General features: G+C 36.0%; 1 protein-coding gene across 2 annotated transcripts in view; it reads left to right on the plus strand.

Moving 5' to 3' along the window:
• The first annotated feature begins 218 nt into the window (after positions 1–218).
• Positions 219–22706, plus strand: part of CHD2 (chromodomain helicase DNA binding protein 2) — a 135253-nt gene continuing 112765 nt past the window's right edge. For both annotated transcript variants that reach the window (XM_036734619.1, XM_036734620.1), the window contains exons 1-2: positions 219–773; positions 1125–1259. In XM_036734619.1, coding sequence (XP_036590514.1) covers positions 1198–1259 — 62 coding nt within the window. In that variant the 5' untranslated portion in view covers positions 219–773; positions 1125–1197. The remainder of the gene's footprint in view (positions 774–1124; positions 1260–22706) is intronic.

Raw genomic sequence — 22706 nt, forward strand, 5'->3', positions numbered from 1 at the left:
CTTTAAACAAAAGGAACAAATTACATTTTTGTCTGGCTTGAAAAGGGTGCTTGAACCAGAGGGGGTTAAGATGCCCTCCCTCCTCCCTGTGGGGGTGATTTGAAGAAGCCATAGGGTGTGTATGGGTGTGTGTGTGTGGGGTCCTTAGGCTCCCTTCTTAGATGGAGGCTTGCTTTTTTTTTTTTTTTTTTTAGTAGGAATGAAGGGGTGGGTCTATGGTACATCACCTGAGTTGTGGGGTAAATGTAGAGAGTGTCAATCAAAGGCAGAGCTCTCAGAGCTGGGAAGGAGGCTCTAGATGGCGGCTGTGCCTTAGAGAGCGCGCTCAGCTCAGCTCCCTGCCTTCTCCACACTTTACGCAACTTTCTCTAACTTTCGGGCAGCCTCAGGGGGCCCCCGCAGCCCCCTTCCTTTCCTGGTGACCTGGTGGGGTAGATTCGAGCCATTTTTAGGGAGAAAAGCAGCTTTTAGGGGGTCTTTTTTCGTGCCTTGTTGGAAAGAAGAAGCCCGTACTGAGAGCCAGGTCGTTGTTTTTTCCAGCTTAGAAGCCATGGCGCACCTCCATTTTTGTGCGCTCTCCTAATGAGCTTTTTCCCCCGGACCTTTTTTGTATTAATTATCGCTTATTTTTTTTAAACAGTAAACCTTTTTGGATAGTTTTTATTTATTTTTTGTTCTTAAGAGAACATTTAACGTTTATTTTTTAATTATTCGGGATTCTGATGTTTTTCTACTACTAGATACTCTCGGTTTGGACCTGCTACATGGATCAGGTAGGTTCACGATTATTAGTGATAATTGTAAAGATTTCTGTAGTTTAATTTGCTTTATTTTCTGTAAATTTGAGTTGTTCTCGGATGACGCAATAAGATAAAGAGATTGTTATTTGTATCTGCTGTGTTACTTTGAGAAACTTTCCCTATTGAGGAGGATGCTTTCTTCTGGTCAGTTTATCTTATATTTAAAGCAAAAAATAAATTTAAAAGGGTTTAATTGTTTTATACTTTTCGATATGAGGTTTTGTATTATAACAATATCATTGCAGCGTCAGGACTTTGTTCCTGATAATGAAAAAATCATTGATAGAAGCTCTGGGACCTTACCTTTCTTTCAACTTTTGACAGTAAATACCTGAGCACAAGACTTCAAAGCAAACACAGATTCACCTCCCCCCTTTTAATATTTAAGAATTAAAAGATGATGAGAAATAAGGACAAAAGCCAAGAAGAGGACGGTTCAGTACACAGCAATGCATCGAGGTATGAGCTATCAACTTTCTCCCCCCATTTTTTTTTTTTTGTGGAAACCTCAGCATACATTGTTTACCTTGACAGCCATGGATTGCTGTCTATTTGATATTGAATGTTTAACTAATTTGGATTCCCCTTTTTTAAGCAGTGACCTTGAGATTGCTAATATGCCACACCCTAATTTTTTGGTAGCAATTTCTGAAAGTTGTGCTGTGACTTAAGGCCCCATATAGTAGTCAAAAGGTATGATACCTTTATCCAAGGAAGGCTTTCCTGTAAATTACAGTTTTTTGGACATTAATTTTCAGTTTTTAGGTTTTTGTTCTGCAGAAAAATGACCTTGTCGGTTTAGCCATTGCTGCATTGCACCATTTTACATACAAGGCAAATTTTTCTTTGAAGAATCTAGTATATCTAAACTTTAACTGAGGGCCATAGAGCAGCCTTGTAGTAGTAAATTATAGTAAATAGACACTAGAGAAAGTTACATGAATGAAAAAATGCACATTTTAAAGTAAAAATCAAAAAAGACCTCTTTGACTGATGCTTCTCTGTTTATATTTTTATTTGACCTTAGAATACTTTGATACACTTAACATTTTAGGAAATTTTGATACTATTTATCAAATCTTTTCCTTGATGGTTGCAGTTCATGTACTTAAAATCAAAACTGATCACAGGACTAGGGAATGCTTTTATTTGACTTAAAGTACTTGTTTAGTTTCTTATAGTTATGTTCATATTTGTTTAGTGTTAAAAACTAGGAAGGTTATTTTCATGTACATTTTCACAGTGTAGATTTAGACAAAACAGTTTGAGAGAAAGGAATTTTCTCCCACTTCATCACATTTTAAATATAGGTGCTTATATTTATTTAGTCAGCATTCCAACAGAATTTATTGTGGTTTTATTTTTTATTTTGTTCTTTATTGGAGGAATGTGGAATGCTTTTTCACTATATGAAGTTTGTAAATATTCCGTAATTAAATCGTGATATGTTTTTCCATTCAGGTTTTAGTAGCTTGTAACGAATAGGTAATAAAAGATTCCAAAATGTTACCGTTGTTTAATCTTATGTTTGATAATTTTACATGTGTGAATACATTGGTTGATGTACTTAGAGATATTATTTGTAACTAGTGTATTAAGAATTTCTGATTTTGTATAGGTAAAAGAAAATGTGACCAATTGCTTGGTATTTCCCCATCTCTTTATTCCCCCTCTCCCAATTTGCTTTTGCCTACTTTGAAAACTGTATAAAGTACATCCAGTGATATTAAAATAGATTAGTGTTTTTGCAAGTGTTGTGTATGGTTTATTTTTTAATATCTGTTAAATTTTGCACACAATAAATATTTGCATTTTAAAAAATGAACTGCTTAACTTGGAAATGTTTTTCTGATTTTAATCTTTTTAAAGTCTTTGGCTTTTTGATTGTTACAGTCTGGATCATTAACTTGCTACCTGAAAGATTATAATTTTTTTCTTTTAATGATGAAAGTGAAATAATTTAAGGACAAGAAACATTATTGCCCAGTAAATACTGAGATGATTTTTGGGGGGATGGGTAGATGTGGAGAGAAAATAGGGAACATTTGAGGAAATAGAAAAGAGAAAATTTGATATCTAGGTATACCCGACACACTTAATTATTATAGGCTCAGTATTTTAAAATAGCATTCCCCTGGGTTTATAATTTGCATTGCTTCACTTGGGTCTTGTTTAGGTTTTCTATACAAAGATTTTGTTAAGCATCATTGATCAAGTTGTGTGGTTTCTAATAAAAAAAAGCACATGGTGATGTTGACTTTTTGTTTTTTAGCTTTCAACCTCCAAAAATACTTATTTGACCCCCCTTTTAAAATTCTAATATTGTGTGTATAATTCAGTAAGGACTTGAGTACTTTTTTTGTAAAAGGGTTTTTCAAGTATGGTTACATTAGTTGTGAGCCTATCCTGTTCAAAGGATTCATTACTTTGAGAAAATCCCTTCAAAAGATGAAGAAATGTCTTAGAGAAATTAGTTTGCTTTTCGGTTAATGTGATATTTTGAAAAGCTACACACACACACACACACAATATTCCTGACTCCACTTTCTTTTTAAATTGTGGAGCCATCTCTGAAGGATGTTGGTAATGTGTTAATGTAATTGGGTAATATGACTTCCTTGATTGAAGGCTAAGTTGAAAGTTAGCAAGGTAGCCCAGGTAACCGGTACCCTAATTTACCGTAATAACTCAGGTCCTGGGGCAAGAAATCATCGTTCCTCACCAATATGTTTGTTTTGAAACTAAAAGATACTTGGCTTCTGTAGTGTAATATAGTACACTGTAGGTGATATTAGGGAAAATTTAACTAAGGACCTTAAGTCAAGAAAAGGAAACACTATGCAGAGCAAATAAAAATTCCTCTGAGAATTAGCTAGCCAGAAATTCTAGAGAGGGTGACTTTGACCAAGTTTAGAAGGCTGCTTCTTTCTTTGATGCTTTCGTAAATATGGAACACTTTGTAATAATGTTTAGAAGTACATATTTAAGTATTTTGTAGTAATACTGAATTATTATGTGCCACCCTTTTTGCAGCTTGATGTTTTTAAGACAGGAGTACTATTATTTGGAATGTTAAAGGAAAAAAAAGCAAAACAAAACACAAACCTCAGCATTTATTATTACTGAAAATTGTGTCCCTATTTGGATGTACCTTCTAAGACTTCTTAGCACTATTAGGACTGATATGCTTTAGTAATGTCTAACATGTTTTCAAAAAGAAAATTGGAGTACTTGATTTGGATTTTTACTTTCTAACATGTAAAACACAAGATTTTGCTGGCATGAGTAGATATAGGTACCAAGACCACCAGTGTGGATGCTACTAATTTAGAAATTGAAGTTGCTTTAACTATCCTAAGAGAAGCATGGAAGGAGATGGTGTGTGGGGGCTGACCACTTGTATTTCTGTTGTTTTGTCACATACACTTTTAAATTGGCATTTATCTTTGTATTTATGCTAAATAACAATCTGGGAAGTTTGCTTTTGAGCCTGTTTCCTTCTGAAATGCTTACATTTCAGACCTCAGTCCCCACTCCCCGAAGAAGCTTGTACACCACAGTTACTCTAAGAGGCAAGGGGGTGATGGTAGTTAGCAGTTGCATAATGCAGCATATTGTGGAACCGAACATGCAGTTTGTGGCAGCCATTTTATGATCTTGTTTCTTACAACCTGGGATTTTGAGGAGAGGATTAAATATAAAACTATCCATGATACTTAGTACTCTGAATTAGACATATTAATTTATTACTAACATGATGTTAAAATAACTAGAAATTAGTTGTGATAGGGCAACTAAAATACAAAATTCATGGCATTTTGGTGCAGGTCCAGTTCAGTCACAAAATGGCTGTTCCTTTGTGCCGCATAGCTGACAGACATACTGCATTGCACTGTGTACTCTAAAAACAGCAGGAAGTTGCTGGTGGGGAGTTCAAAGGCCGTCTTGTGTTGGCTGTGGAATCTGATTGGCTGTTAGCTCACTTAGTAACAGGAGTGTCAACAGTGGAGGTTCTGTAGGAGAGGCTCTGCCTTCCAGTGATGTCAGCATTAGCTCAGTGCTTGTCAAAGCCTCGCCCTCTCTTGGCACTATAGCTACTGCTTGCTCAGCCAGCTGGGGCCACGTTGCTTTTACATTCCCCTGTGTTAAGAGTAGAACAATCAACGCGGAATCCTTTTTTTTTTTTTTTAAAGCCTGTGCTTAAAGAAATCTACCTGGAAGTGGATATTCTGTTGGGATTAGATATTAGGGAGAACAGTACTGGGAAATCGGTTTTATGCTGGTCGACCAGGCTTTGCTTCTCTCCTCCCACCCCTCCCCCATCCCCTTTGCTCTTTCTACACAAGATCATTTGCATTTACAGTGTGCATTCCTATGCACATTTAAAGCTTATCTGCCCCTGGGAACTACTCCCTCCTCCCTCAAACTAATTTTGCCTTTGTAGAAAAAGCTCGAGATTATATAGAAACCTGTCGTCTAAATACTTACAAATGGAAATCTATTTTGGAAAAAAATAACCACTAAAAATAAATTATTTTTCTTTTCTCCTCAGTACCCATTTTTTTATTTGGGGCTGCTGCTTTTTTCCATTTACAATAGAACCCTGTTAGAGTTGAATATTTAACCCTTTAGTTTTGCTCTTCATTAAAACCTCTTTCCTATCAGAATAACAAACATGTGTCTGGTTCTTTTAATTGTAAGATTTCGAAAATACATCGCAACAGTTAGTTATTAAAGCATTATCTAGCAGAAGAAGATAGTTTAAATTCTTGATCATTTAATTTTAAAGCTGATCTGGAGTTCTCATGTCATAGCAATATTGTAATTAAGTCAAATTAGAGTAGGCTGTATTAATAATCTTGGAAGTATATGAATCTGGTTCACATTTTCATATTCTGGAAATGGTTCTTTTGGCACCTTTTTGTTTTAGTAGAGCCAAAACTGATTCATAACCTGATAGGAAACAACCTGAAAGCATGATGTTTTTCTCCTTTTTTATAACTTTTTAAAGAGGGAAAATATGAAAATTAGTGGTAGAAGTTAATAATTGTGTACTTGAACTATAGAAATCGAACATAATTCTGGGGAAGTAAATTCTTTGACATCTCATCTCATGTAATCTTAATAAGAATACTTTTGGTAAAATAAAGTGTACTTTTGGGAAAGATCCAGAATAAGAACACTGCATTCCTAGGAGAGTCAAGAAACTTTATCTTGCATTTTTCTATAAGGGGAAGGGCATTTTATTAACTTCTGAAAATACGAGATGGTCAAAAAGGGTACAAATTCTGTTGATACTCTATAAATCAAAAGCTGATTTACTAAACACCTCTAACTTTAGTTACTGATTAGCTGCCTGGAATATTGTGAGACATATCTTGTTAAAAGTAACAAGGGCTACATCCCATTAGCAGGGAATACATCCAATGGAATAAAATTTTATTTTTAAAAAAGTGTGGGTTAGAAAAAATTGCAGACATGTAGAAATTTTTGTTCTTTTAAAATAAAACACAAAGTGAAACATGGTGTAGAGTTTGTGCTTTTTTAAAAAAGCTGTACCTGTGATTTATTTGGTATATGGAGCTCTTCCATTGAAGAACCTTGTACCTGTGACACTAGTATAGTATTTTAGAGTTGCCAGGGTCACATTGCCATCTGATTCTCAGAAACAGCATATTAACCCAAGTACTTCTGACTGAGGCTAGCTTTCTCTCTGCTGTGCCATCCTGCCTCTTGTTTATTCATTACCCATTCAGAATTATGTTGGGGGTTTTATTCTGGGGAGACATATTATTGTTAATTGCATGTTAGTTCAAATTAGACTTTTATAAAATGCAGTTCATTGTGCTGTAGTCACTAACCTGTGATACACATGAAACCAAATCCGTGGCCTGTAAATATTTACATAATTCTTTTAAGAGTGATCATTTATAATGTCTATTCTCTGCCCTTCTCTACATTCTAACTTTGGAAAGACACAAAAATGCAGTGCCTAGAAAAGAAAGCTGTTACTCTGAATCTGTACTCTTACCTTTGATTCCTTATTTCAAAACTGTCTAGCATCAAACTTATTGATTCAGCAGTTGACTTCAGCAGTTGTTGACTTTTTGTAATGAGAAAGCCCCTGAGGAAAGGAGGCAGGATGAGTAGTACTTGCTGAGAGTGAGAACGGTGAAATTAAGAAATATGGGTTTGACTTTTTCTTTTTTTTTTTTCTCAATAGAAAACTTTTTTTTTTTTAAAAGGCAGCTTACGCAGTGATGGAATAAAATTACTCACTGGTAGGCTTATTGTAATTTTCTTTTATGTTGACCAAGTATTTATTGAGTATCATTGTAGGCCTGTTTGTAAATGAGAAATGAATGAATTTGCTAATTTATTTTTTATTTCCTATCCATGCAGAGAGATTTTCCATAATGCCATAGGTAAGACTTATGAACATCAGGAGAACAAGGACTGTAATTGTTATTACATAATGCCTAGAACAACTGGGGTGATCACATGAATCAACCTGTAGTATAATTTGAGCTATAATATATTGTAACTTTTATGTAGCTCTTTACATTCAATTCAAGAAATATCTATTGGGGGTGTTATACAAAGAAAAATTAAATGATCCCTGCTCTCAAGGAATTTATAGTCAATTTTTGGTATATATTTACCTATATACACAAAAATACAAAGTAATTTCAAGAGACTACCAAGTCCTTTCTTCAGTTACAGATGGGGAAATAGTTTGAGGCTGACTTCCTCTAGGTAGTAAGTGACTGAGGAAGGTTTGAACCTAGATCTTCCCAACTTTTAGTTGAGTGTTTTTTTCACCTATAAAAGTATATTCTTTAGGGATTGTGGGTGGAATTAGATTGTTTTTAAGCATACAGAAATGGTACATATTTCAAAATGAATCAGGTCCTTCAGCGTTAGTTTTCTTGGGAAACTATACTTCGTTAGTTTTCTTGGGAAACTATACTTAAAAATGCTGTAGTTAATAGGATATTAGGATCTGTAGGAGGGAGGGGCATTAAAGCATATGTTTAATAAAAATATTTTGGATCCACTTTGGACCCTTTTTACAAGCCATACAGATTGAATCTTTTTGCTTTATATCGCCAAATTATGGGTAGATTAGCCATTATATTCACCAAAATTTACTTTGAATAATGACTGTTTACAGAAATCACATAAGGGTAATGAAAAATTATAGAGCAGTCTATAGAGGCAGTTTTCAAAAAATGTATGAATTACTTTAAGGTTTGTAAAATACTTTTCTCACAACAAACTCATTTTTAGCTGAATTTTATAGATGAGAAAACATTCTCAGGGAGGTTTATGTGATTTGTCCACGGTCACAAACCCAGCTGAGCCCTGCTCTTCTCATGTCACCAAATTGTCAACAAAGGAATTTCAAAAGAATTTTCAGTAATTTATGAAATAAGTGATATTTTTTCAGATAATTTGAATTCCTTGAAAAGGGTAACATTTATTTTTACATTACATTTAGTAAATCAGTCATTAGTTCATCCATCTCTTAGGCATTATGTGTATGATATGAATAGCTTTTAAAGTTTGCAAAGCATTTGACATACTTTATCTCATTTGAGTTTCTGAACAATCCCTTGAGGTATAAGTACCACAGGTACTTTTCATTTTCATTTTCATTTTGCAAATGAGGAAAACTGAGTCTGAGACAAGTTAACTGATTATAGTGATTGCACAGTCAATAAAAGTCAGAGTCGAGATTTGAATCTGTTTTCCTGACTCCAAGTTAAGCCCTCTGTCTTCTATATTAGAGGTGTCAAACACACTGCCCCACAACACCACAGAAGTGGAACCAGGTTAATATGTAATTGGAAAAAAACAGTAGAAATGCAATAAAACAGGTAACATGACATTTTAAAACTTAAGTCAATATGCGGCCTGCATTGATTCTTGTATTTTAGTGTCCCTGTATTTGAGTTTGGTGCCACTGCTTTACATCATGCTCTCTTCATTAGAATGTAAGCTTGATGGCCAGAGCTATTTGCTTCCATCTCTTTTTATTTACAGTGCCTAGCACATAGGAGATTCTTAATAAATGTTTAATTGAATAGATAATATCATAGCTCTTGAGTTGCAAGGGAGTTTAGGGACCTTTTTCTAGTCCAATTTCATTTTATAGACAGACCATTTCCTCTGAAGGCTGTAAAGTATCACTATTCTGAATTGTTTTCATGTCTCCCATCACCCTCTTTATTTTACTCAGGCATTCATATTTGTTTTTTGTTTTCTTCAGTGAACTTAGCCCTTTTCCAGTTTGATTTTCAAGAATAGTAACTACTTAATAGTGATCCTCATCTAGATAAAATTAATTACTAGAAAGAAATCTATTGATTTCACCTTTGTGAAACGTAAAGCCAATATGAACTTTTCAATATGTGAATGGCTTGTTTAACGGAAGTCTTCTTGCAAAGAGTGACCTCAAATTACTTAACAGGTTATATGTCAAAAGTTTTGGCAAAGTCACCTCTTGTTCCTGGAGTTTTTGGATTGTGTGTGATTCAGAGTATTTTCTGTGAGAAACTGTCACCAGGTGTTTAGGTTCCCAGACCAGTTTAAAAAAAAGTCTCTTGAATTATAATGTACCTGAAATATTCATGTGATTGTAGTTTCTGGCAAGCCAGAAACACTTTCTTCACACTTCTGTGTGTCAGAAAGAATATAACTTTTTTGCTCCATTCTTAACAACTATTGAAGCTAAAAGGATCATGAGATAGTGAAGGTTCCCTAATTAAATCCTTTTTGCAGAGAAAAATTGAAAGTAGGTATCAATGGACTTTTTGGATACTCAAGATTAAGGTAGAAATCAGTATTTCAGAGGAAAAGGCATTTCATTTCTTAGCTGGGAAGCATTTTATCTCTGAACCTGAGCAGGAGGGAAGAGGGAACGAATTTGGACGTCTTAACAATTTTAGGGGCAGCTAGGTGGCCCAGTGGATAGGGTATTGGGCCTGGAATCAGGAAGATCTGAGTTCAAATACATCTTCAGACACTAGCTGTGTGACCCTGGGCAAGTCACTTAACCCCCTTTGCTTGTAAAATGATCTGGAGAAGGAAAGGGCAAACCATTCCAGTATCTTTGGCAAGAAAACCCCAAACGGGGTCATAAAAAGTTGGACAATAACTGAACAACTGACATAGTAGGTGCTCAACATATGCTTGTTTGGGCATCTAAGTGGTGCTGTGGAGAGCCCCTGGGGTCAGAATTCAGTGAATTCAGAATTTGTGAATTCGAATCTGTCCTCAGACAGCTCTGTTAACTGGGCAATTTACCTCTATTTGCCTCAGTTTCCTCACCTGTCAAATGAGGTAGAGAAGGAAATGGGAAACCACTTAAAAAAACCCCAAGTCTTGAAGAGTCAGACACAACTAAAAAACTACTGAACAATAACAAAAGAGTTTTAGACCAACCAGGAGATGAACAAAAGGTCATGGTATTGGTGGCTGGGGCTTGGGAAGGGGAGGCCCAGTACCTGAGGCTGGTCTGGAGAGTTCATCTGGTCCAGCCATTTTAAGGTGGCTGCTCCCTTTGAATCTTGAATAAAATTCAGCTAGCACTAAGTGCTAGTTTGCCAGCCACTGTACTAGACTGTTAAGTCATTTGATCCACACCCTCTAGTCCAGAACGATTTAGACTGGCCAGCTAGTCTTTTAAACCCAGTCCCTGGAGGCGAATGAACTAAGTCTCCCAAAGCAGCCTGTTACAGATTTGTGCAGATTAAAGGAATAAATTGGAATTTGGCTTTTCTAATTCATGCATTCATTCTAGTTCAGCCATATTATAAGTTGTAAATACAGAAAAGGTTTCCTTGGAAGTAATGGCAATAGCCCTTTGGTCCCCTCCCTTTCACCTCTTCTGAGACCTTATTCCATATAACATTTCCTCTAAGCTTTGTCTTTCCCTGTTGATTTGTCTGTCCCCCTAACTAGAAATATGTTCGTAGGCTCCCCTACCCTAAAAAAACCCAGGAAAACAAAGAGATCCTTTCCCTTAATAATAATAATAATTATAATGATAGTCAAAATGTATTGAGCATTTTGTACCAGGCACTGTGCTAAGCACTTTACAGTTATCTCATATGATATTCACAATAGTCCCTGAGGTAAGTGCTTTTATTATAGTTATCATTTCCACCTCACCGGGTTAGGGGCGTAGTACCTCTTTGATTGGGAAAATCCATGTAAAGTTTTTGGGCCTCCCTTTGTACCTGAGAAGAAAACTGAATTATTACAGTATTAAAAGATAAACTATGTTGATGTTATACAATACTCTACATATATTTTATGCATTTCTGAGTTTCTAAACTTAATGTGTTCTCTGTAGCTTCTGCAAAACTCCCCCAGAGTTCCCATTTCTTAAGCCACCCCGAGAGAGCGAGAAACCACAGTGAGAAAAGTAGCAATGGGGAAGGAATAACTGCATTCTCATTTTATAGCAGAGGAAACTGAGGCAGAAGTTAGGTGACTTACCCAAGGTCATACAACTAGTGTTTCGAGGCTACTTCTTCCTGACTCCTGGCCCAGTGTTTTGTCCACTGTGTCATCTAGCTGTATACTGTCCCTTGACCCTGCTGCCCCCTTCAAACTTGCCACATTTCTCTCCTTCATTGTGACTTGTAGGAAGAAGAGTATATATTCAGTACTGACACTGTCTTACCACTTGCTATTTCAAAAGTGACCTCTTAATTGACAAGCCAACTAACCTTTCCTTGTTCCTCATCTGCGTTGAATTGTAGCTTTTGACTCCATTGAACCCTTTTTAGATTTCTCCTCTTCAGGCTGATAGCTTCGGCTTTGGACAAAACTCTACATTCATTTTATCTGGCTATTCCTTCTGGATATCCTCTTACTGGTTCAATTTTTTTCCACCCACTAAATGTGGATTTACCCTAGGGCTCTTTTTTTGACCTCTTCTCTCTTTCCCCCCCATCGTTTGTCACAGCTTCAGTTATGAGCTCTATACAGATGGCTCCCAAATTTATGTGTCCAATCCGATCTTTCCCTGAGCTCTAGTCCTACATATCCAACACCTTTTCTTCTGTTTATTTTACCGGAATATCACTTGTCTTATTAAAAATTGAATTCACTATTTTCCTTCTATCTCCCTCTTAATTTTCCACTCTCAACAAACTTTTATTTCTTTTGTTGGTGATACCATAAAGTCAGTTGACTAGTCTTGGTAAGATGAATTGTATACTCAAAGTACTCAGCTTCTCCTCTATTTCTAATTCAAGAGCAAAGCATACTATGAAAAAAGTATTGGATTTAGAATCAGAGGATCTGGGTTTACATTTGTAGCTCTTCTGCTTGCTGACCTGTTTGACAGTGCAAGTCACTTAACCTCTCTGGGCTTGTTTGCTTGCATGCAAAATAGAGTTTTGGATTAGAAGATCTCATAAATCTGCTTCAGCTCTAAAGCCTGTCTTCTTAAACCATATTTACTTTACCTTAGAAATTTTTCCTCCATCCTTCTCCTTTCCTTCCACATTGATGTCATTTCATTTAATACCCTCATCACCTTGCCTGGACTACTATAATTGTCTCTTGAATGATTTTTGCCTTCAATCTGTTTTCCTCTCCAGTATCTTTCAAATCCTGCCAAAGTAATCTTCCTGATGTTCATACCTTATCTGTCACTCTCCTGTTAAAAAGAAAATTTATTGACTCACCACTGCATGTAAAAAATATATATAAGCTATCTAGCTCAGCATTTGAAGTTCTCTGCAATCTGGCTCCAGTTAACCTTTTCAGCTTTATCTCATGGTTACCTTTCATACGCTGTTGTGCTTTAGTCATAATCTACTGTGGTCCTGTAACCCTAACTGCAATACAGTACTAGCCTTTTATCAGATTCATGCAGACTGACTTCCCCTCCAGAACCCTCCTGTACACACCATGATTAGAATGCATTCCTTCCACATGGAAGGACAGGGATATCCCTGTCTGTTGCAATATTTCTCAGTCTAGCTTGGGGGTTTCTTCACGAAGACTTCATCAATTTCCCTTTCATATATCCGTATGTATTCCTCTTAAAATTTTTATAGCACTTTGGAACTTTTACACTCATAACATTCCAGTTTGTATTCTATTTATGTACATAGAATATTTAGACTAGATGAGAACTTGGAGATCATCTTGTCCAATTCTCTCATTTTTCACTTGAGGAAACTGAGGTCCAGAGAGATTAAATAAATGGTCCAAAGGTCATCTTGGGACATGGCATAGCCAAGTTGGGAATTCTGGTCCTTTGACTCCAGACCCACTGTTACAGTATACCTCATTTTTTTCCTCCTCGTTGTAAAGTCCTCGAGGGCAGGGACATTGTTCCATTTTTACTTGGGTATTCCTAGTATCTTGTATATAGAGATACTTAGTACATTATGCTAATTCACTTGAAACTAATTGCTAGATTAGCACCCAAAGCCTATTGAAATCATAGTGTTGTCTAGGTAGAAGTATTAGCCTAAATTCTGCTTCCTCAGATTTGATGATAATGAAAGTTATAAAGGAGGATGAAGAAAAGATGTTCCTGACTCTTTTCTGGGGTATAAAGCCAGAGATGGAGGGAGTGGAGGAATGAAATATCTCATCTTTATAATTTTGTATAAATTATACGCATTTATTTTTTGTAATTTTGCTACATTCATTTTGGATTGTTTTGTGGTGATTATTTCTATTTTCATTTATATGATCATTGTGTATATTGCTTTCTTACCTGTTTACTTCACTTTGCCTCAGTCATGTAGTCCTGCTTCCATGGTTTGTTTTTTTTATTCATCATGTTCATTTCTTACAGCACAGTAATATTTCATTCATGTGCCACAGTTTGTTTAGGCATAGCTCAGTTGATTGGTATCTATTTTGATTCCAGTTCTTTAGTACCACAAAAATATTGCTATAAATATTTTGATGAATATGGAGCCTTTCTTTTTTGTCAGTGACCTCTTTGGGGTAATACGTCTAGCATTGTAATCTCTGGGTTAAAGAATATGGTCATCTTAGTCACTTTATATGCATAATTCCAAATTGCTTTCCAAAAAGATTTCACTGATTCACAGTTCCCCCAGCAGTGTACTAGTTTGCCTATCTTGTACAACTTCTCCATTGCTGACTATTTGCATTTTTTGTTATTTTTTACCAATTTGCAAGATATGCAGTAAGACATAAGGCTTTTAAAAAAATTTACATTTTTGTTATTAATTGTTTGGAACATTCTTTTAGGTGGTTGTTAATGGTTTGTAATTTTTCTTTTGAGAACTTTTTTGTCTTTGACCACTTACCTTTTGGGGGATGGCTTTTGGTCATATATATATTACTGTTAGTTGTTTGTAAATTTTGATACCAAACCATTATCTCAGAAATTTAATACAAATTTTTTTTCCCCCTACTAGATTGTTTTTTCTTCTTATCCCTAGATGCATTATTTTTGTTTGTTCAAAAGCTTTTCAATTTCATTTAATCAATATCTATTTTATCTTTTGTAGTTGCTACTCTTCTTGCTTTTTAAAGAATTCATCTCCTACTCAGAGCTATGAAAGGTATATATAATGTACTTCTCTTCAGTTTATTATGATTCTTTGCTATTTCTAATGATGTGCTGGAAAAAGTACTGGATTTAGAATTAGAGGACCTGGGCTTGAATCTAGGTTTTGCCGCTTTCTACCTGTATGACCTTGGGCAAATTATGTAATCTGATTTCCTTCTTATCTTTGAAATAGGAAAGTTGGATTAGGTGACTTCTCAGGTCTCTTTCATCTCTAAATCTGTAATCCTAAAAACCAAATAAATATTAGTATGATTTTAAATTCACTTAAATACTTATTTTAAATGAACAATCAAAAGGTTAACTGTATGTATGTGTATGTATGTATACACATATACGCACACTTTATGTAATAATAATGTAATATATACCTATCCTTCCCCAGCTAATTGTCCCAATATTAAAGATTTATAGGGAGTCTATTCTTAGAAATCTGGAATCCTTTCTGTTACACCATATGTAGATTCAGCTACCTTTCAACAGATACCACAAGATTTGAGGAGGGGGCATATGTTCTGATTCTCAAAAAGGTGAAGAGAACAGTCCACAGCTTATCCAGTTAGCTTGATTGCTATTCCTAGGAAAATTCTAGAATGAATCATTAAAAAGATGAATGAAATCAGAAGCAGTGATTATAAAGAGCCAGCATGGCTTTAGGCAGTTAACAAACAGTAAATGCCTACTATGTGCCAGGCAGAATAGATGATGTTAACTACCTTCCTTTCCGTTTTTGATAGGATTACTAAATTAGTAGATGAGGGGAATGCTATGGACATAGTTTGCCTAGATTTTATCAAAGCATTTGATAACATGTTGTTCTTTGGAGAAGGTGGTGAGATATGGCTTAGATGATAATATAATTAAATGGATATAGACCTGCTTGGATAGCCAGAGTCGGTGACTCAAAGTCAACATGGGAGAAGGTCTACAGTGGAACACCCCTGAGTTCTCTGCTTAGCTTGTGCTGTTAAACATTTTTTTTTATCAATGACTAGGATGAAGGAATAGGTGGCATGCCCATCAGATTTGTAGATGACCCAAAGCAGGGAAGGAGTTGGCTAACAGTGGATGATAAAGTCAGGATCAAAGAGGATCTTGACAGACTAGAGCATTAAGCTGAGTAAAGATAAATGTCTTAATCTTGGTTACAGAAAATCAACTTAAGAGATATAAGATGGGGCAGGAATAATGGTTAGTAAGCAGTTATCCTGAAAAATATCCTGGAATGGGGAAGTTAGTTATTAGACTGAAAGCTTAATATGAGTTGGCAGGGTGAGATAGCAACTAAGAAAACTAATGCAATCCTGGGGTGCATTAAGAGAAGAATAACTTACAGGAATAGGAAAATGATTTCCACTGTACCCTGTTAATACTAGAAATGATTTGAATTATTGTACTCCGTTTTGAGCACCATGGTTCAAGAAAGACAATAAGCTAGAGAATGTCTAGAAGAGAGTAGTCCAGATGAGATGGTGAAAGGTCTTGAGTCCACCTTATGAAGGTTAGTTGAAGGAACTGAGAACGTTTAGCCTGGAGAAGAGAAGACTTGGGGTAGTGGTGTTGAGGGAAGCATGGTAGCTGTCTTCAAGGATTTGAGGGCTCTAATGTTGCAAAGACTAGATTTGTTCTGTTTGGCCCCTGAAGGAAGAATCAGCAACAGTGAGTAAGTTGCAGAGCTAATTTCAGTTTGATGTCAGGGAGAATTCACAATAACTATAGCTGATCAAAAAGGAAATGGGCTGCTTAGAGGGATGGTTAGTTTCCCTTCCAAGGAGGTCTTCAACAGAGGCTGGACAACCAGCACTTATTTGGTATGTTGTAATGAGAACTTCTTTCTTTCGAGGACAGGTTGGATTAGATGTACTCTGAATTCCCTTCTAAATTTCAAATTCCACGAATTTCTTGGGGCATACTGTTTATAGGATACTTTGCTATCTGCTTGGGATCTAAGGATTTGAAAATTACTGGCCCTGACATTTAAAGTTTACTTTTCCTGGGTAAGGGGTGGAGTGAGGAAGAAGATTAGAGGAAAATGCATGTGCAAAGTTAACTAATACAAACTAAGGTGTGGTAGTGTAAAGCAGGGCTGTCCAATCTTAGGTTTTTTATTGAAACAAATGGACAATATATTAAGATTTGCCATTTTAGTGAGAGCTGTGCAGTAGCTCGGGCTTCCTTTACTAAAGCATTTATGTAAATTTCTATGCTTGTAGGTGGGCTGCATAAATCATCTGCACTGTGGGCTGCATTTGGACAGCCCTGGTGTAAAGTGTTTTAGGAAAATCTGAGGAGGAATGAACACATTCACTTGAGTATCAGGAAAGAATTAATGGAAGAGGCAGCTAAGATGAAGAAGGGAAGGATTCTGAAAGACAAGTTTGAGAAGACATGGAGGATCATATTTATGAATATATGGAAGTGGGAGAATGCATGTAAACTTAAAAAATAATTAATAGTCCAATTTGGCTAGAAAGTAAAGTACATGAAAGAGAAATGAAGTATGAAATAGTAAGAAATGTTAAATTGGAATCAGATTGGCCTTAAATGTCAAGCTGAGGAATTTGTATTTTATTTTATAGACAACAGAGATTTCAGTAGTTTTTTGATTAAAGGAAGCGATGCGGTCAAACGTGTATTTGAAAGATTTTTTGCAGAGGAAAGGAGAGAAACCAGATCCTGCAAACTATCTAATAGTGGCCTAAACATATTAAAGTACAATATGAATCCTAGCTACAACTACAACTTCTGCCCATGTCCTTGGTGTAATTAAAAAAAATACTTTCTAAAAAAAAAATCACAGAATTAAAAAAGAGTAATATAACACCCGTGTAAGGCCAGAAATCCAACACTTAATCAACAGAACTAACTAAAGGCGAGGAAACCAGCCCAATATAGTTTCATCTGGTCAAAGTCAGACATTGTTGGTCAGCCTAATGTCAGTAGGAGTGCTCACACACGACCCTGCTGTCATAAAATGAAATCATTATTGCTTATCCCAAGTAATTCACATGCCACTATGAGAGTAGTAAGTGGATATTGCAGAAATATTCTTGACGGGAGACATTTCCTAAGAATTATAGTTGCCCCCAAAGTGGAACAGATTCTTGAGGGAGGTACTGAATGTCCCATCATTGGAAGTCATCTACATCCTTACATACTTGTTTCTGTTCCTTCCCATCCCTTAAAGCCCAACTCCTCCACTTAGGAACTCACATTACATGTTGCTTTGTATTTAGAATGTCATTGCATATTAGTAAGATATATACATGCATACATGTATATGCGTGTATATGTGTATACATACACGAACGTGCATATACATTGACCTCCACCTAGATTGATGTGTTTTGAATGCTGCTTAGGTAAGAGGTAGACTGTAGGAACTTCTAAAGAAGGCCAAAGTTCTATGATACTGTGTCACATTATCTTTTGAAAATTTCATGTTTAGGGGACAAAAGTTGAATGGAATATAAAACTCAAATTCATATCTTCACTGAATTGGTGGTGATTCAGAATATCAGGCTCTTTCACTGTCCTCTTATAATTGTGTTCAGAATTTCAGATTTCTACTCATACTTTAATAATCTTCCTGTAATTATTGTTCCAGGCACCCATGTTTGCAAACTCAGGATCAGCATCCACTCCTGTTTCTCCTCCATATCCAGTCAGTTACCATGTCTTGCAAATTTTATCTCTGTAACATAGTTTAAACCCCTACTTTCTTACTCAGATGGCCATCCCTCTGGTTCTTTTCTCTCCTTTCAACTGGATGTATGCCACAACCCCCTAATTGGACTGATGGCTTTTATTTTCTCCCCTTTCCAATTTATCTTCCACATAGTTTTCAAAATAATTTCCCTAAATCACAAGTCACTAAATCACCATGTCACTCTCCTACTCAAGAGCATTCAATGATTTTCTGTTGCTTTAAGAATAAAATAGAAAACTTCACAGCTTAGCAGTTAAAGTTCTTCAGTCTGGTTCTTAGCCTTTCCAAACCAATTTCAGATAATTTATTTTCATGTTATTTATTTATTTTTGGCAATTGGGGTTAAATAACTTGCCCAAGGTCACACAACTAGTACATATATCAGGTGTCTGAGGCCGGGTTTGAACTCAGGTCCTCCAGACTCCAGGGCTAGTACGCTACTCACTGCACCACCTAGCTGCCCCTGTTTTCATCTTCCTAAAACCTTTCTGGCTGGTCTTGGTGGTAAAACTCCCTCCCTCACCTCCTTCAAGAGGTGAACTTATTATAAACTCCTCGAAGACTGTTTTCGTTAGCTTTTTTCCTTCTTTCTAAGTCTCCAGTGCATTTCATATACCAGCTACTTAATGAGGACCTTGGATTGGAATGGGGAATACCTTGTGTTAAGCTGGTCTCCTGGGTAGAATTTATCCCTCCTAGACTAACAGAAGAGAGAAGATAGCTAATTCTTAACTTTGTTCCTTCCATCTCTCAAATGACCAATAAGGATTTAATTGTTATTTTATTTGGAGGTTGATTATAATTCTTATTGAATAATGTTCAACTAATGAAATAATAAGAAATGGTTAAAAGTTTTGGATGGGTTTATTGATCTTTTCTTAAAAATCAAATCGCAGAATTCATTTTAAACCTATTGTGGAAAACAGAATCATCACTGTAAGAAAAACAACAAGTAATGACTTTTTGAAGGTAGATTTCCTCCATTTTGCTAGTTTTTTAAGGGGCAGAGCAAAGTATAAGCATAATAGGGATTGTAAAATGGAGGAGCAGTTTGTGTCCTAAAATGGATTCTTTGTGGCTTAGAGCCCTGTAGTTACTTCTGAAGCTGTTTTTTTTTTTTTAAGTGAAATGTTTCTATGCTGCCCTCTGGTAGCCATTTTGTATAATGCAGTTTTTAAACCAAAGTTTAAACACAATAAGTCTTAATATAACTTGCCTTCCATCTCTCATAGAGAAACAGTTCAGTAACCCCATGTTTCATCATTTCTAAAGGATTTTGGAGTGACAACTGAGTCCTTTTATTATGTTATCAGGAACATGAAAAGTAAAGCCATTTTACCCCCTTCAAAGTTATACTTTGTGCCTTGGCCAGAATGCTTAATACCCACATCTGATTTAATACAACTTGCATTTTACCCCGAGTTTATAGCACTTTTTATTTCACTCATTTGCAAGTTCAAAAGATTAACTTGTCAAGTGTAGTGTCCTAGAATGCTAGAACTAGGAGGGCTCATTTATCCTGAAACATCTTCCTTTGTAGAAGAAGAGACCGGAATCCAAAGAAGTGACCATCTTTAAGGTCAAAGTTATTGGTAGTTCATGTACGTATTATTGAGGATTCTTTCCATTACACCTTGCAAGTAAAATTCCTTCCCTTTCTTCTTTTTTCTTTCCCAGTTATCTTTTCTATGCTAATATTTGTTGAATTAGAAATCTTGAGATTTCTACTGTTCAGATTTTATGAATTTTGTTTCTGTGTTAAAAAAACTTTTAGGACGGTTGAAAGATACTAGGTAAAATTTCTGAAAATTAATCCAGTCTTGATATCTGTTTTATAGTTCTCATTGCCCTTGCAGTACAAGAGAGTATATTATTATAAGTAAAAGCTTGGATTTATAATAGACAATAAGGAGAGGCTCTTGAAGGCGTGACATTAAAGAAGTAATATTTTAATATCTCTGTGACACAGCAGATCAATTGAAGGGAAAAAGACCAATTTAATGGGCCATTACAGTAGTTCTGGCATGACCTGGGACCTTGGGGGAGGGAGATGAAAGGACTTTGTGACAAAGGAGGAAGGATGATGAAGTTAAAGATGAATTTAAGATTTCCTTATTTGCTTCCTTTTTTTTCTTAACTAACTGAAGTGCACAACTGAACTACATATTTCTGTCCTTATACTTAAGTATAGCCATATATTTATTTTCCCCTCTTTCCCCGTTTACAGTTACTTGTGTAAGTTTTCTCCTCCCTCAAAATATAAATTCCTTGAAGATAGAGACTACTTTGTTTTGTTTTTATTTTCAGTGTCTTGCACAGTGCCTGGCACGTAGGCAATATGATTTTAAGTTCTTATTGAGTGACCTGAGCTAGTGTTCTTTGTTCCTAATTTTAAAAGCTTGATCAAATGCTTAATTTTTCTACAGTAGCTAACTATAGAGAATTTTAAGATTTTCATAAGCATATTAATATACACAGTCACATTTGATCCTCACAATAAATAGCCCTTATGAGGCAAGTCATACATTATATCCCCATCTTATAGCAGAGAATACTGAGAATCAGAGGTTAAGTGCTCTGGACTGGGATGGAATCAGGAGCCTAGGGGTCTAAACCTGTCTTAAACCTCTTATTAGCCCTGTGACCCTAGACAAGTCACTTAACCTTTCTGAGTCTATTAAAGTATTTATGAATCTAAGTTGTAAAATGGAGATAATAGCATGTACACATAAAGATTGTTTTAAGAGATAATATATGTAAAGTATAAATGTCAGTTCTTGTTAGTTGTGTATTGGAGGCTTGACAGTTAACATTAGAGCCCCCTTTTCCTTATCTGTAAAATAGAAAAAAAGAGATACAGTGTATCCTTAGAGGTTATGAGGAAAGCCTTTTCCAAACTTTAAAACCCTGTATCAATATGAAAGCTTATTATTCATTAAGGTCGCAGAGTAAATGTAGGAGGTGATACTTGAACCGAGGGCTTTCATCCAGGTCCCAATATGCTTCTACTTCTGAGAAGAGTGTGCTTGGAGTGGAAAGAGAGGTGAGGTGTGGTGGACAAGGACTTGGATCTTAAATTACCTAGTCTACTGTCTGGTTTTTAGATAGGTAAAGTGTTATTCTCACTTTATAGCTGAGGGCCAGAGAAACTGAATAATTTGTTTAACAACTTTTCTATGTCACCCAGTTCAGCATTTTCCTTTCTACAGTGTGTTCAGAACTTGTCTCATGGTCTTCCTATCCCAACTTCTGCCCTCACATTAGGGGGCTTCATCATACATATTGATGCTTCCGCAGATACCCTAACTTTTCAGTTCTTCAGTCTACTCAATTCCCTTGACCTACTTCTCTGTTCCAATTCACCTCCAGGTAATTATGCCCTTGTGATCTTGCTAACACCCCCAGATGTTCTGCTTCCATGTTCATGAAGTCCCAGATTTCTTTATTTGATGAGGATCTTTCATCATTCTGTTTTTCCCATTCCTTATGATCCCCAACACCTGATCTCCATTCCCTACCTCCCCTCAGTTCTTTTCTAGGCCATCACCTCTGCAGTGGCCATATTCTCCCTTTCCCATCTTGACCCCTTGGTAAATCAATTCAACTCTAGTTTCCAGTTCCTCTCCTCTTTGTTCTATCCCTGATTATGCCTTTCCAAACCCCAATTCTGGATTGTTCCTACCATCTGATCTTATTTACATGCTTGTGGAGGAAATCATCAAACTAGTGATTGGTTCTACTGTGCATTTATATTATCCCATCTTACCTGGGCCCTCTACTATTAGGCTGTCCTTCTGTTTCTCCTTAATCAGTTCACTATCTCTGCAGCTATTCCAACTTTTCTTCTCTTTCCTCTAGCCTCACACTGCACCTACTCCCTCTACACTTTTTGCTGAAAATACTTCACTGAAAAATTTGAAGTCATTCACTGAAAGTTTCCAAATTGATTTTCCGCTCAGCTGCTAAAGTGATTTTCATATTGGTCTAGCACATCATCCCCCACCAAATAAACTCTAGTAGCTCCTTAATATCTCTAGAATAAAATACGTCATATGGAATAATCTGTCCTCTTCCTACCTTTCCAATCTTGTTTTCTATCCCCTTCATTTTGTTTTTATTTTTTATTCATATTTTCCTCAGTTACATGCAAAAATAATTTTTAGCATTTGTCTTTTTAAAAAAGTTTTGAGTTCCAAATTCTATCCCTTCTTCCTTCCTCTACTTCCCCGCCCCCCCCCCTAGGGTAAGCAAATCTGATATAGGTTATACACGTTTAATCATGTAAAACACTTCCATATCAGTCATTTTGTACAAGAAGACAGAAATATAGCACGCTTTAGTCTATATTCAGACAATATCAGTTCTTTCTCTGGAGGTGGATAGCATTTTTCATCATGAGTTATTTGGGATTGTCTCGGATCATTGCACTGCTGAGAAGAGCTACGTCATTCACAGTTGTGCATTGTACAATATTGCTCTTGGTGTATACAGTGTTCTGGTTCTGCTCACTTCACTTTGTATCAGTTCATGTAAGTCTCTTCAGGTTTTTCTGAAACAACTCTACTCATCTCTTATAGCACAGTAATATTCCTTTACAATCATATACTACAACTTATTT

This window comes from Trichosurus vulpecula, chromosome 8 (assembly GCF_011100635.1).
Source record: "Trichosurus vulpecula isolate mTriVul1 chromosome 8, mTriVul1.pri, whole genome shotgun sequence".
NCBI lineage: Eukaryota > Metazoa > Chordata > Mammalia > Diprotodontia > Phalangeridae > Trichosurus > Trichosurus vulpecula.